The 15,548-nt window shown below is 37.4% G+C and overlaps 2 protein-coding genes across 2 annotated transcripts in view; one reads left to right on the forward strand and one right to left on the reverse strand.

Annotated features, from left to right (window-relative positions):
• LOC121738908 (ATP-binding cassette sub-family G member 1) overlaps positions 1-9,875 on the forward strand; it is a 66,725-nt gene extending 56,850 nt beyond the window's left edge. The window contains exons 6-10 of the mRNA XM_042131178.1: positions 984-1,098; positions 2,310-2,669; positions 3,938-4,102; positions 6,048-6,304; positions 8,721-9,875. Of these exons, the coding sequence (XP_041987112.1) occupies positions 984-1,098; positions 2,310-2,669; positions 3,938-4,102; positions 6,048-6,304; positions 8,721-9,062 (1,239 nt within the window). The 3' untranslated portion in view covers positions 9,063-9,875. The remainder of the gene's footprint in view (positions 1-983; positions 1,099-2,309; positions 2,670-3,937; positions 4,103-6,047; positions 6,305-8,720) is intronic.
• A 1,638-nt stretch (positions 9,876-11,513) lies between these two features.
• LOC121739064 (serine/threonine-protein kinase RIO1) lies at positions 11,514-14,806 on the reverse strand. The gene is made up of 4 exons (XM_042131376.1): positions 14,620-14,806; positions 13,299-14,465; positions 12,714-12,900; positions 11,514-11,764 (listed from the first exon to the last, which is right to left on the reverse strand). Exons 1-4 carry the CDS (start codon positions 14,680-14,682, stop codon positions 11,607-11,609), a joined length of 1,575 nt encoding a protein of 524 aa, XP_041987310.1. The 5' UTR covers positions 14,683-14,806; the 3' UTR covers positions 11,514-11,606.
• Positions 14,807-15,548: the final 742 nt, after the last annotated feature.

Below are 15,548 nucleotides of genomic sequence, written 5' to 3' on the forward strand. Positions count from 1 at the left end.
TTTTTCAAATCGGTTAACTAATGATGTTATGACGTCAATTACATAGAACCTATTGCAGTGCATATTAATGCAATGGCTTAAAAAAGCCATGGTTGAGAAATTGAGGAGACCGGGTTATTGGCTGCCTGCTTAATGTTTATGACTTATGAGGTTGCATTAAAAACACATTAGACTTCGTTACTCATGTCAGAGATTCTCAAACTGTTGTACGGACGCTCTACTAAGAAAGTTAATGAAGGAAACTTAGTGACTACATACTAATATTGTGGTTTTTTGACGTGAAGTTTTACGTTTACGTATTAAATATCTTTGATTAAATACGTCTAAAGTCGTAGTACTTACCAATCAAATGCGCTAGGGAATAGCTAAACCCATGTAAAGATATTTCGAAAACCTGGCATCACACAATTTGTTACTACTTTTGAGTACTTCAATGTCGTTGAATCTATGCTCTCAAACGATCTTATTTCCAATTCGAGCGATTCAAGCGTGTGAGCGTCAAAGCACGAGAGCGAGTGAAAGATACATGTAGCCACAGACATAGATCTAGATTCTAGATAGATATCGCATGTCCCTCCATTTGTATGAAAACGAGCGTGCCACTTTTTTCCTACCTACTGTGACGTACCGATATAAGACGAAACGTGTCCATTATCTAGGCCACAGAATATATAATAGTACTTGTCTAGGCCAACGTTTCTATTCTAATTTCTACAGCTCTATACTTACGGCACAATTAGGCATTTTTTCAATCCGATTGACGTCCGATTCCGATAACGGTGGAGCGCAGAATAATGAACAGACTTTCGAAAGACGAGCATTGCTCGTCGTTTGGGAACGCGATATGGCACCCGAAGTACATACACATGCGGTATCTATCTTTGATATATGGCTGTGCAATGTGCATGTAGCAATAAATCGTCCTAACTTTTAGGTGCTCTACGATCGGACTATAATATAAACCTGTGGTTATTGTGTTTCAGGCGTACGTGGTAGCAGACGGCAGGTGTGTGTACCAGGGAGATACGGAGGCGATGGTACCGTACCTACAGGACGCAGGGCTGGTCTGCCCTAGGAACTATAACCCTGCTGATTTTAGTGAGTAAATGGTTATTTTATAAACACTGACTGGCCATAGACGAACTGCAAGTTGCAGTCAGGACCGACTGCTCTAGAGCGGCCACGTTGAACGACTGTTCCGATTCCGACCGCTCTTTTTTAAATGGGCAAAAGGCCCACCACACATTCCCACAACCAAACCACGAAAACCCTTTGATATGATCTCAGGGATGCCCGAGGGACGAGCTAAATCTGTCTTGGGACCCCCAACGAAATTAATCAGAAGAAATTTAGGAGGAGTAGGAGATATCAAATTGCCCTCCTCAAGCAAAGCGGGAGAGAAATTTTATAGTGGCAAACTTGTGTTCGATTGTTTCCAATAGTATTTATGACAAAAACGTTTGAAAGCACGGAAATTCTTTGCGCTGCCTACGGGTCACCGTAATGTACGGTAACTCCAGAAACACAATCCGACCGCTCATGAAATGTATTGCGGATATGAATTTATTGTGGAAACTGCAGATCGCTGTGCGGCAACCGCATCTTGCAGTCGAGACCGATGCGGTCCGTCTATGACCGGTCTAAGGCTGGCCGCATAGATAAGTTTTCCGTATTCAATTTCCTAATGTGGAATTTCAATTTGGAATTCCGTTAGACGTGAACGTTCGTTTTTCTTCACGCGCGAACGCGCTGGCTTGTACTCGAAACGTAAGTGCGGAATGCGTTCCGTTCGGAATAAAATCGAACGTTTGCGTCAGGTAATGGATTTTCTATTGATTCCATGCATTCGGGTATCCGAATACGGAAAACGTAGTATGTTTTCTGTATTCGATTTTCGAATTCGCGGCTAGCCTACAATTTTAAGGGCAACAATTTAATCAATCCCAGTAAAAATAGGCAAAGTGCCAAAAAAGGCACTGCTCTAGACAAGTGTCAAGCGATTATCGTAAACGCCAACAAAATGCGATTTGACATAAGTCATCGCTTCGCTAGCGAATACTAATGTCAAATCCCATACACTTGGTTGGCGTTTACGATAATCGCTTGACACTCTGAGCATTTTTAATCTTTATCGATGGTCGATGGATAAACGCCCAATTCCCGTTGATAAAGGCCCCAACCCTGGATATACTTAATAATAATTGTGGTACTGGCCTGGGACCTTAAGTACCTACCCATCTATAACCATCTAAAGAAAATTATGGCAAGAAATAATTTAATAATCATTCATTAACCTTTTTTCTTTACAGTTATAGAAGTAACCGAAAGCCCTGACAACATAACGCTACTATGCGACAAAATCAAAAACGGCAAAATCCACAAATCAGTGAAGGGCGAGACGATCGAACCAGACAACATACTCCTCACAATATCATACCAAAATGACGAAGCTGGCGAGACGAAAATAGTTCTTTCCAACGAGAAATGCTACAATGTAAAACAGTGCGCTCTGCCAAGTTCTACGACATCCATCAATTTCTCGAATGACGATTCTTCGCTTACGTGGATGAAGGTGCAGAAAGATGGTGATGGATACCCCGTGTCCAGTTTTGACCAGTTCTCCATACTGCTGTGCAGGATGCTGCTGCAGATCTCGAGGAATAGGCAAGGTGAGTTTGTAAGAGAAATATACGTTCAGAAAAGAAATATATATATATATAAGGTGTAACAAAACTAAGTTCAAGAACTAAGCGGTTCTTGAGATACAGCCTGGAGACAGACAGACGGACAGACAACGAAGTCTTAGTAATAGGGTCCCGTTTTTACCCTTTTTGTACGGAACCCTAAAAACACAATATTAACTAAAATCTGCTGTAGCCTGTATAAGGCTCTATAGGCCTCTCTACTCTCTATAAGGCTATGTATTTCTCTACTCGGATAAAACACAAGTAGGATAACATTTCTAATCTATCCTTGAATTGTAATAATGCGATTAAATTAATCATATTTTGTCTATGATTCAGTAACCATCTGTCGATAGCGACCAATGTCCATGGTCCATGGACACTCATATCTATGTGACGGACAAACAATAAACATTATTATCGAATCACTAATGAGTAATGACTAATCTAATGAGTAATGACCTAGATCTGTCTATTTTAGGGTCTATGCAAGTCTAACAATGATAACCTATCATTGTATAAAAGTAAAAAAGCGGCCAAGTGCGAGTTGGAATCGCCCATGAAGGGTTCCGCAGCAGCAAATAGGCAGCGTGTTTAGGAAATCAAAAATATTTTTTATACATGTACCGCACCGATTTTAATCGGCGAGGTACATATATTATTGTCGAAATTGGACAAGTAAGATGGATAGTAATGGAGGGGGTCCGGACCCCCAAGACAACCCCCCTTTTTTTTTTTTTCGTTGGGGGAATGCGTTGACGCATCCCCGGGGCCTGGGGAGGACCACCGAGGTTTGTGGGACTCCCCTGGGCGGACGGAAGCCAGGACACCCCCCCTCATATGCGCCCATGCCATAGACTAAGAATAATATAGTATAGTACTTACTAATTGGTCTGCGGTTATTATTAGTTTTGATATAGATTTGATGCAAAAACGTGTTCTGACTTCTGATTCATGATTGATCAAAATTCTTAAAATCAGTCAGTTTGGTGATTGTTTGATATGAGACTACTATTTTGGTGATTGATAAGATCCGAAGTAGATCTAAGCTGCATTGAAGTTAATTTTGTTAGATTTTTAGTTCGCCTCGACCGGTTTTAATGAAATTTTGTATGTACTTAGATTCGACTTAGATTACAGGCGTGAGAAAAAGTTTTGTTTACTTTTTATATTGATACTAGAAATAATTTATATGGCAAAACAACTTTGCCGGGTTAGCTAGTTAAATAAATAAATATTTTTTCTTTTTCCAGCGCTCTGGATTCAGGCGATGCACCACACTATGTGCGGGTTCCTCATCGGTCTCACGTTCTACAAGATGGCGAACGACGGAACCCAGATGTTCAACCACCTCAAACTGTGCGTGGGGCTCATCATATTCTTTGCGTACACACAGATCATGGTGCCGGTGTTGCGATGTAAGTGAAAGTTGTATGAAAGTTGAGTTTCAACTTTCAAGTGACGTAGCCGGATTTTGAATGTTGCGTACACGGTACAGCGGGGCTAAAATGGTCGCTTTGATTTGAATAATCATGATATGAATCATAACATGATTCATTTTTCTAAAATCGCAAAACGCAACTCTGCTTGCAATTCATTTATGTATTATTGTAATTTGACATTTGACAGTTTTGACAATTCATTTGCTGAATTGATTGAGAGGAATTGCTAAATGTGACCATTTTAGCCCCACAGTTCAGTTTACTAAGTGCTAGTTAGTCATCGATATAAATGACAAAATGGCTTGGTGTAACAAAACTAAGTGATAGTACTTTAGGGTGCTGGGTGTGTATAGAGTTCACTGTGAAAGTAGGAGCGCTTGATAGAGCAAACTTTTTTTGTGATTTGTATGTGCAAGCGCCATCTAATTTTTCATACTAGAGTCATCTAAAGTGAAAAAAAGAAAACTCTTTCAGAGCTAATACTTTCACAGCGTAATCTTTACAGCTGGGACCCATATACACCATAAAGTATTATTTTGTCACACCCTGTACAGTGTACAGTGTAGATTATTGCAAACTTACAACACAGTTTAAGATAAAAATATTATTATGTTTACAAATGTTTGTTATTGCGAAGTGTGCTTGTCTGTCTGCTATCTCCTTAAGCTTAAACGGCTGTACCAATTTCGATGACGATGAAATTTGACGTGGATATACCCGGGACTAACTGAAGCTAGTCCCGGGAACGGACTATCTTAGGTTATAGCGTTTTCGGCATCTGGAACTGCCCGGGGTAGGGCAAGCAGGGCAGTATATATTAAGTCTATGGGCCGAATGGATCCGATCCGAATAAAACCGATGATCCACGAAGCACGTAGACTTAGTACTAGTGCAATACGTGGTTTATGTTCTTAATTTAAAATTCGGCTATTTACGTATCCGTTCGGCACGTCCTGCCCCGGGTCAGTTTAAGATGCCGAAAACGCTATTAGCCCGGGCGCGCACTAGCGACCAAACCACAGCGGCCAGGTCGCGACGGCCATCGAGATAATCACCTTAGGGCGGATTCGACCAAACTGGAGTAAAATTTTACTCAAGTATAACTGTCTCCTAATCTAAGAGTAAGCTGGATTTGCGTTTTTCCAACTTCTAATCCAAGAATAAGGTAACACGGGAGTAAATATTTACACGGGCTATTTTGGTGGAGTAAATATTAAACTGAGAATAGTTGCACAACAGAGTGTCAACTGTCATGGTCGGTGTCATTGTGAACTATAATTGACATTTTATTTCATAGGTACTCTTTGAGTAACTTGGTAAAATGCAAACGATAATATCCTAGAGTAAATTAAAGGAGTAAAATTATTCTCATGATAGTTATACTCGTGTAACTTCAAGTTTGGTCGAATCGGGCCTTAGTATGAAACCGCAATTGACCACGCGCACCTGGCCGCACGGCGGCTAGCGGCCACACTATACTTTCGATAGCCGCCGCGACCAGGGCCTGTAGACAAGTGGCAAAGCGCTAACGCTAGCGCTACAAAATGTATGTGATTCGACATAAGTCATCGCTTCGCTAGCGAATACTAATGTCAAATTATTAGCGTTAGCGTTAGCGTAAGCGTTTTGCCACTTGTCTACTTGGGCTGGCTGCCGCGGCCTGGCCGCTAGTGCGCGCCTGGCCTTAGTTCTGGACTATACGGTACCGTTAGGACCGGACATAGGCATTTTTATCCCGGAAAATTTTACGGTTACTGCGCGATAAACGATTAACGAATTTCAGCGCAACGGAGTTGTAGGCTATTTTTTTATTTTTGTACTCTTTCATAGTCGAGTAATTTCTTAAAAAAATACATACAGCCGAACGTATTACCTCCTCCTTTTTGTAAGTCGGTCAAAAACTTACTTCTTCTCATTCCAGATCCTCAAGAAGTGAAGCTAGTCAAGAAAGAACACTTCAACGGCTGGTACAGTCTTACTCCATACTACGCCGCCCACACCGTCTCCAAGCTGCCAGTCCAGATAACCCTCAACGTGGTCTTCTGCACCATAGTCTACGTCATGGTCGGAGTTCCCTTCGACCTCGCCAGGTTTCTGGTCTTCTGCCTCATAGGGAATGTGGTCTCTTTGGTGTCAGAGAGCTTCGGAATGGCTATTGGAACTATATTTAATGTTACGGTAAGGACATCTTTTGTCTTAGAGCTGTATTAGAAATATATTTTTAACTTTTTTTTTTATGTGTGTCAACGATTACTCCGCCGTTTTCAAAATTTTCAAAATTTTTGTTTTGTTATATTAGGTTTCACTCCGATTTGGTCCCATTTTCACAAAAGTGGTGATCTGATGATGGGATCCATGAGTAATCGAGGGAACTTCTCAAAATTCAAATGGAAACATATGGTTTTTTTGGTGTCGTATGAAGTATTTCAGGCATATGTTACCAAAAAGTAAGATTTTGCACCAGGATACACCATGGTTTGAAGGTGGTGAACAGAACTGCTTACTCCTTATAGATACATATTTGGGGGTTTCGGCGTTGTCTTAAGAACTGGTAGCATTTACTACTATGCAAGTTTAATTAATCATCATCACCGTCACCACTATTCCACCATACATCCATGAGTAATCGAGGGAACTCCTCAAAAATAATATACCATGGTTCCGAAGGTGCTAAGAGAACTCCGGATTCCTTATAAATACAAGTTTGCGGATTTCGGAGTTGGTTTAAGATCTGAAAGCATATGCTACTATGCAAGTTACATTCATCATCATCACTACCACCAGTGACCAGACCATGAATTATCTAATTATAACCCTATTATTGGTACTTTTGATCGTCTTTAAGATCGAAACCCGAATTTGTCGAACGATTTAAAAAATTATAATGCTAATTCAATGTAAATGATTCGACCTTGGTGTTTAGGTTACCAAATTAGCAATTTGATCATGAGATCTTTGAGGTATGCTAATCTCCTTAAAATTTATACGGACGATTATAGTTATATTTGAGCATAATATTATATTATGTTAAGCTGATGAGTTTTCATTAGTGTAATGATAGAAAGAAAGTCACTGAACAGAACTTTAGAGCCTTTTAAGACATTAATTTTAGTATAGTATAAGTATGAACATTAATTTTATTATACAACTTGGTATATGCTTGGAGTTGCTTAAGCAATTCTGAAGTGGTAGTGATCTCAATGAGTTCTCATATCATGAAAGTGTATCCTGGATCCAAAGTCACTAAGCATAACACATTAGTCTGTACAGGAAACCTTATAAATGACTAAAAAGAGTGAAATTATTATTTTTAACAAAAAATTAAAACCGACTTCCAGGGTAAAAACAATAATAATTTATAATGAACAAAAAAGTATTAAATAATTTAATAATTCTTACTCTTTGAAGCGCATTAGGCATAATTCTCCTAAACTTCAAATATTTCTGTACACAATATCTTCATTATTTTGAAGTCGGTACCAGTTTTAAATATAAAAATATTTTGTCATAGAATTCAGTATTATTAGCTGGTACCGTCTTCAAAATAATGAAGATTGTGTACAGAAATATTTGAGGTTTAGGAGAATTATGCCTAAGGTACTTCAAAGAGTAAGAATTATTAAATTATTTAATACTTTTTTGTTCACTATAAATTATTATTGTTTTTACCCTGGAAGTCGGTTTTAATTTTTTGTTAAAAATAATAATGTTATAAATACTGGATAGTTTAGTTACAGGCTGTCTGATGCACTGGAAAGTTCATTTGAGAGGTCATCTTAATGTTTTTAGTAAAGCGCCATCTGGTGGCAAAATACGTTAACATGATACTGACGTATTTTCAATTTTGCCACTACCTTACTAGGTAGCGCAAGGGTGGCCAACCTTTTCGACACTTGGGCCGAAATTCGGAAGTAGAATTTTACACTACTAAATTATATTTACTCATAGTGGAGTGAAAGTCAAAATCGGATACTAATTTTTCCTATTAGAACTTAGTTCTAGAGATTTTATTTTAAAAGTAAAAGAAAAGAAGTGTTAGTTTGTTTTTTATAGTAGGTATGATAAGGGTATGTTAGTATTAACTTTTTTTACTTACTATACAATATTATATTACGTAAAGATCGGAGCAGAGGGCGATACTAGCACATACATGGGACAGCCATGCTTCGGCACGAATGTGCCGGCTCGACCGGAGAAATACCACGTTCTCACAGAAAACCGGCGTGAAACAGTGCTTGCGCTGTGTTTCGCCGAGTGAGTGAGTTTACCGGAGGCCCAATTCCCTTCCCTATCCTCCCCTTTTCCCTTCCCTTCCCATCCCTACCCTACCCTATTATCCTATTCCCTCTTAAAAGGCCGGCAACGCACCTGCAGCTCTTCTGATGCTGCAGTCCATGGGCGACGGAAGTTGCTTTCCATCAGATGACCCGTTTGCTCGTTTGCCCCCTTATTTCATGAAAAAAAAAACAGTAAACAATCCGACGAAATCCAGCATGTTGTACATGTTATATCCTGACATGCTCTTAGTTATTTACTTTTTCAATTACAATCTTTTTCATACAATTTAAACTAAAAATTATACCTCTCATTTCAGAACGGCTGCGCGATCGGCCCAGCGGCTATCGCTCCCTTCATCGGCCTAGCCATCTACGGCTTCGACTTCGCACACAGAATTCCTCTCATCATGAAAATCATCATGAAGACTTCCTTCATCCGTTGCGGAGTGGTAGCCATGGTACTCACAATTTTCGGCTTCGGAAGAAAGACTTTAGAATGCGACGATGTGTACTGTCATTTCGCTAAACCAGACGTCCTATTGAAATATCTAGACATCGACCACACTTCAGTTTGGTTCGAAATAGGCATCATGGTCACTATTATGCTAGCCGTACGGGGCTTCGCTTATATTAGCTTAAGAAAACGATTCTCGACATGATATTCTTAAGTATACCTTAGGTACGTACAAATTTTGCATTTTATGCCGAAGGGAAAGCCATTCCAAAGAATCTCTCTCTTTCCTTTATGTAGGAGAGGAGACGAATTTGCAACTAATAGATTAGCCGTAAGTACTTAAGAATTTTTTTGGTACCATGTTGGCCAAGATTTAAGCGACCGTAGTCTTTAAAGTTCAAAAGAAAAATGGTGCAAAAAACTTAACAGAAAGACAGAAGCGATACAAGAAAATAAATTACAAAAGGAGGTTGGGTAACATTAAAATGGTGAGTGGTGACTAGTGACACCAAAATAGGGTATTTTGGTGGTAAGCAGAGACGAAACCATTGTGGTGAAAAAAGAAAGTGTTTTCTATTTGGTAGTATTTTAAAATTACATTTTTAAATGAAATTTCAAGTAACTCGAATTTTTTACCAAATAATTGTAACCGACTTTTAAAATGGTTTTCAATTGGAACGTTTTTCTGGTTAGTACATAATCTGGTAGAATTATTGCACTGCTAGTTAGGTACATGGCAACACTTAAGTAATTTATTGTAGCTATTATGTGTATGTCAGGTACAGTATATTTGTGATAGTTATATATAAGTTAAGTTTAAGTTTGGGTTTGAGGAATAATTCTGTTTCTTATCTACATTTTATTTCGCCAAAGAAAATGAGGGCTTGAGATAAGTACATACATTTTACACATGAGGAGCTGGCGAACAGAACCGGATTAGTCCGCGAGAAAAAAATTGACTCAGTTGCTAAAAAAACTACTTTTAACCGGTTTTGATTGAAAATATTAACAGGGATTGACGCAGATGGGTCAAGAGAAGACGATTCGAAAAAAAATTATTTCGCACTCTGCTGGACTTAGCCGGTTTTGTTCGCCAGCTCCTAACATGTCCTTATAGCAATGTTATTACCCCCTTACTAATAAACGTTGTATAAGCTTTGAATAGTTATACAGTGTTTTGTTCCTGTCACACAAGCGACATTTTTAATTGGATTGAAGAAGAGAAAACACTGTATAACTATTCAAAGCTTATACAGCGTTTATTAGTAAGGGGGTTAATGTATTATCAGAGAAAATTTGGTCGGATAATATCAGGTTTCTGAAGTTCTTTGGCTGGAGTTTATATTTTCAACAATTTAATGACATATTGTGACGCGTCTAATATTGACTTGACAAAAGTTTCTTACATGACATAAGAACAAATTAATGTAGGTGGTTTGTGTAATGTTCAAATTTCTGTTGAATAAACGTTTATTTATTTATTTAAATTTCTCTGATGGTACCCATAGTTGAAATAAAATTCGGTGCTAGTTATTCATGGTCCACATATCACATTCGGATACATAACAGAATATCTCATATAAAAAGCTTCTCAGGCGAAAATAGTGATATTTTTTTATTTAAGTATTATTTTAGTATTTTGAATTGAATTACATGAAGCCGTCTAATTATCATCACAGAGTCTGTTTATTTATTAAGTTTTGGTGTCTTGCTCGCACTATGTTTCAAGCAGGAAAGAAAAATACAGACGATTTGTACAAACGAATTAATAAAAGTAAAAAATTGTACTTGAAATTAATTTTCTTACATTTTACAATAATATTTTTATGAATTTATTCCATTTTATACGAATATATTTTGTACAGTGCTAAAATGTAAAATTAAGTAAAATGTGCCTTATAATGTATGGCTGGTCTCTGCTTATGCCTACTTTATACGACAATAATATTACTGCAAAGTTCAGTCACAAGTCACAACAGACCTTTGATTGACAGGAACAAATTTTAAAAAGACCGTTAAATCATTTTCAGGCTTTTCTAACATTAGCTATTTGCCACTTTTAATTATGCAAAAACATTTCTATCCTTGTCTTAAGTTAAGACTCTTAACGCGGACTAGCAGAAACAAGGTAGCGGTAAAATAGTGAGTGAAAGAGAGATACCTTTTTTAAAATATCTCCCAGTTCATTATGAAAAATGTCCAAGTTCATGCTTAGCCTGTCTGAACATTCATACAAAAGTTTTCTAGATATTCTATACATCTTCACTGTGACCAAACTGTGCAGTTCTATTGTTACGTGTAAAGAGGGTTTTAGAGAATCAGTTCTGTTAAGTGCATGTACTTAAAGAATTTTACCAGGCATACTTTGCCTATTTTGTAAATTGCCAGTGATGTGACTTTGAAAGTGATTAGTGAAGCATTTTGTATTTATTGTAGGAAAATTGTAAAATGTCAATTAATTACAACTCAGTAATAAAATGTCTTACAAATATTATGTTTTTACTTATGACCTTAAATAAATAAAAAGATGATTTTAAAGTTAATCTCGCTAAAACTCGAAAATGACTGAACTGATATAGCAAATTAATTTAGTCTTGTCATGGAAATCCAGGGAATTTTTATATTGGCAGGGAAGTGATACAAAGCTCACCAATCATCTAGATCATCTAGTAAAATAATATAATAATATATTTTCTCTTAGGAAAAACATGAGTTGTTTTATGTACAGTCTATAAACAAAATATACATACTATTTCTTACTAGAACCTTTGTCTCTTCGTTTCTTGATGTGTTTCTTTGTTTTTGTTTTCCTCTTTTCAGCTTTCTCTTCTTTCACTGCTTTTTTTCTTGCCTTTTTACTGTCTGGTGACTCATCCCTCGGTCTGGCACTGTTTACGAATTTTGCCTCTGGAAAGTATAATAATTAAAATACTTATTAAAAATTATTAAGTACTTACTTATTGACTATTAGCAAAAAAAATTAAAAAAATTACAGCTCTGTGTATTTCAATTGCTATCAACATGGGCGTACCGAGGGGCGGGCAGCTGCCCCCCCCCCCTGGATCATGTCGACGTCCCTACTAAGTATACTATTTAGTACTTTTATCTATAAAAATCAAAAATTAAGAAAACGAATTTTTGCCATTTGTTTGCAATACAATATTTTTACAACTAAAAATTATAAATTTTTTATTCTTTATAAACACCTAGCTTATAAAAATCTGATTTGCCCCCCCTGGCCCAGAATCTGGGTAATTTGCCCCCCCTGGCCCAGAACCTGGGTATTTTGCCCCCCCCCTGGCCCAGGACCTGGGTAGGCCATGGTTATCAATCTCATACGCAAACTCATCACATACAGTTTTCAGCAAAAGACAGCAATTCAAATTAGGGTAGCACAGGGTAAGCTAGCCCAATCTAGAACTACATAATAATTACTAGAAAAAAAGTTTGTTAGCTTCTTGGTTTGAGAATAGGCCTCGAAAATCGGCTCCTGGCCGATTTTGATGATATTTGGCATAAACAAAAAGTAGACCACAACATGACCAAGGATACTAATGCGGAAAAATATACAATTACCGCGCAATAATATTTATGCGCTAGGAGATCTGAAAGCAACATTTAATCCATACTTTACTTACAAATATTATAAATGCGAAAGTGTCTGTCAGCTGTCTGTCTGTCTATCTGTTACCTCTTCACACCTAAACCGGTGATTTAGCTGAAATTTGGCGTTCAGGAGTCCTGGGAAAGGGCAAGGATACTTTCCATCCCGTAAAAATGTACGGTTTCCGCGCGATAAACAAATTTTGGCGCAACAGAGTTGCGGGCGTCATCTACTAGTAAATAAAGAACTCACTTTTCTCATCATCATCCTCGTCTGAACTGGAACAGCTGTCGCTATCAGATATTTTGTCCTCTTGCAAGATATCTGGCACATCCACTGTCCCGGTGAGGTCTTCATTGAATCCAGCAATTTTCTTGTACGCCAAATCATCTGTATCACCCTCTTTCGCTTTGTTTATATCTCTTTCGTAATTTATAACCTGAAATCATAATAAATTCATCAATAAAAATTTACTTCTCATCTTCAATGTGATATTATTTAAATCGCAATTAATAAAATGATAAGTATTATTGTAATCATTTCATTAGATATTACAGTGAAATTATGTAAATAAAACTTGAAGAATTAATTGTTTTTTCCTTCTCCTGTAAAAAAGCACCTATAGTTAGGAGGAATTAGCAGTAAATTAACGTCTTTATTGCCAGAATGCAATGTAAGTACCACTTAGTAGTTAATAGTTATCATGACAAGCAAATTATAATCATGATTAAAAATGTTTTATATTCTTAATTACTATAAAAAAAATATATACTTGTCTTTCAAGAAGAATTAAAGTTTTGTGAAAAATTTATTAAAATTTGTAAGTTATATAATTACCTCAGTCAATCTCTTAGGAATAAATATTCTTTTGAAAGCTTCCTCCTCAATCTGTTCTTTAGCTGTCATTTCTTCAAAATCCCTTGAGGCCACTTTCTCCGACAGTTTCTCCATACATTCCTCTAAATTGTTTACAGTGATTGATGCATCGGTTATAAAATCGAATAACTCCTTGACTGTCAACGTAGCTACACCTTTTTTTCGGAAGAAGTCGGAAATGTTAGTGCAATCTTTCCTCAAAAATTCGTAGGCGTGTGGATGGTCGTGTTCAACAGATTGAGACACATCAATTATAACAATATTTCCCCTGTGGTACAGAATATTGAATTCCGAAAGATCTGCATGCACCAGTTTACAGATGTTAAACATTTTCCACATCATAGTGATGCAATCTCTGTACAAAGATCTTGCTGTAGATTGCGAGATTTCAACATCCTTGAGTTTGGGTGACGGCCATCCGTTTTCACCCATGAAGGCCATGACGAGTATGTGGCTTCGTAATATAATGGGTTCTGGTACATTTATACCTGCATTGTAAAGCCTGTGGAGATTTCTCAGTTCCTTTTCAGCCCAAGTACGAACCATTTTACGAGGATTAGACCTGCAGTATCCGTTGCGAAATCTGTATTCACCGGATACATATTTGTCTCTGTCTTTAAAAACTAGAATGGATGTTTTGAATATCTTAACGGCATATTCTTTGTCATCCTTGGATATGGCATGGTAAACATTTGCCTCTTTGCCTGTGGATATACAGCCATTTATTTCATTAATGATCCCCCTATTTAATAGCTTGAAAAGAATCATTTTAGTACGAGGATCCATTACCTGCTCAGCGGTAGCCCGATCGTGTTTATCTTTCACTCTGAATTTCATCATTTCTGTCTTCCGATCATTCAAATCCATGAACTTTTCAGTTTTATCATTTACTATGGGTTCATATTGCTGTATGTTTATTTTGTTTATATACTTTTTGAATAGCTTTTCACTGGGCTGGTATGATGTAACTTTGGTTGTGGGGTTTTGTGCATTGACATTATTCTTTTTCGTATTTTGTGTGGGATCATCGGAGTCATAAAAGTAGTCGTCCGAGTCAATATCATCATCCTCATTATCATCGTCGTCTTTTTTAGGTTCTCCTATTTTGTAAACTGGAAGTTCTGCAAACTACAAGGACTAGCAGGTTAGATACACTTTGCATACACATTTACGTATTGTTACTCAGTTTAAAACTGTAAAACGTTTTTATTTGGTAAAAAAGATATGAATTTACTCAGAAAGAAAGTCGTAAGCAAATAAAAACGAAAGAATAGATTCTTACCCGCACAGATTTAACTTTTTTGGTTATGTCCTCTTCATAATCACTAAATTGGCCGTCAGACATTTTTAGATGGTTTAATGAATAATAATGTCGAAAATACTAAATCCCAGTCTAAAAAAGTGCTTTTTATATATATTTAAAATGTAAAAGTAACACGAAGACGCACGTTGTTGAACATGACATTTGTCAACAAATCGTGATATTTTGTGACGACTTGACAGTGACATCTGTTTTTTTTTATTAACTTCTACTTCTCAGCGCTCGGTTTTTTTAAACCATGGCCAGTGTCAAGTAAAATAAGGCAAGAAAACAATATTCTTCTTACAATAATTTTCATCATTCTTTTACTATGGGCCAACCGACATGTACCACAACCACACTACAAGCACACTACGTGGTCGGGCGTATATTTCGTATTGTAAATGAACTGGACTATATTCACACGTACAGTCTGTCAAAAAAGTCATGAAATTAAAAAGTGGCAACATCGTAGTGTCATCCCTTTCAAATCAATCTAAGAAAAAAGGGATGACACTACGATGTTGCCACTTTTTAATTTCATGATTTTTTTACAAACTGTAGGTACCACATATTTTTGCAGTCGTTGTCAACCACTTGTGTGATACCGACCATGTCGCAACTATATTATACAGGCGAACGGAACTAGTGGGCGACCACATTGTGTCGATGCAATGACAGTGCGCACTGCGAGCACACCGCGCCGCCCACGCTCTTCCTCCCCCTCCGTTTCTTTCGTACGTTTATCCACATCGCAACTAGGTACTGGCGACAACGCAAGTCGCAACCACGTCGACATTTTGTCGGTACCACAACGCAACTACAAAAAGCTGTAGCGAGTTAAAGCGACACCATTCACACGTAGTCAGACCCGGATCTACGTTTTAAAAAGGGGGGAGCAGAATCCCAAT

This window comes from Aricia agestis, chromosome Z, assembly GCF_905147365.1.
Source record: "Aricia agestis chromosome Z, ilAriAges1.1, whole genome shotgun sequence".
NCBI lineage: Eukaryota > Metazoa > Arthropoda > Insecta > Lepidoptera > Lycaenidae > Aricia > Aricia agestis.

Coding starts and splice junctions, on each gene's coding strand:
- LOC121739064 (XM_042131376.1), bottom strand. CDS start 14,682: ATGTCTGACGGCCAATTTAGTGATTATGAAGAGGACATAACCAAAAAA. Junction 14,466..14,619: donor AAAAAGTTAAATCTGTGCGG/GTAAGAATCTAT, acceptor TAGTCCTTGTAG/TTTGCAGAACTTCCAGTTTA. Junction 12,901..13,298: donor TTCCTAAGAGATTGACTGAG/GTAATTATATAA, acceptor TTATGATTTCAG/GTTATAAATTACGAAAGAGA.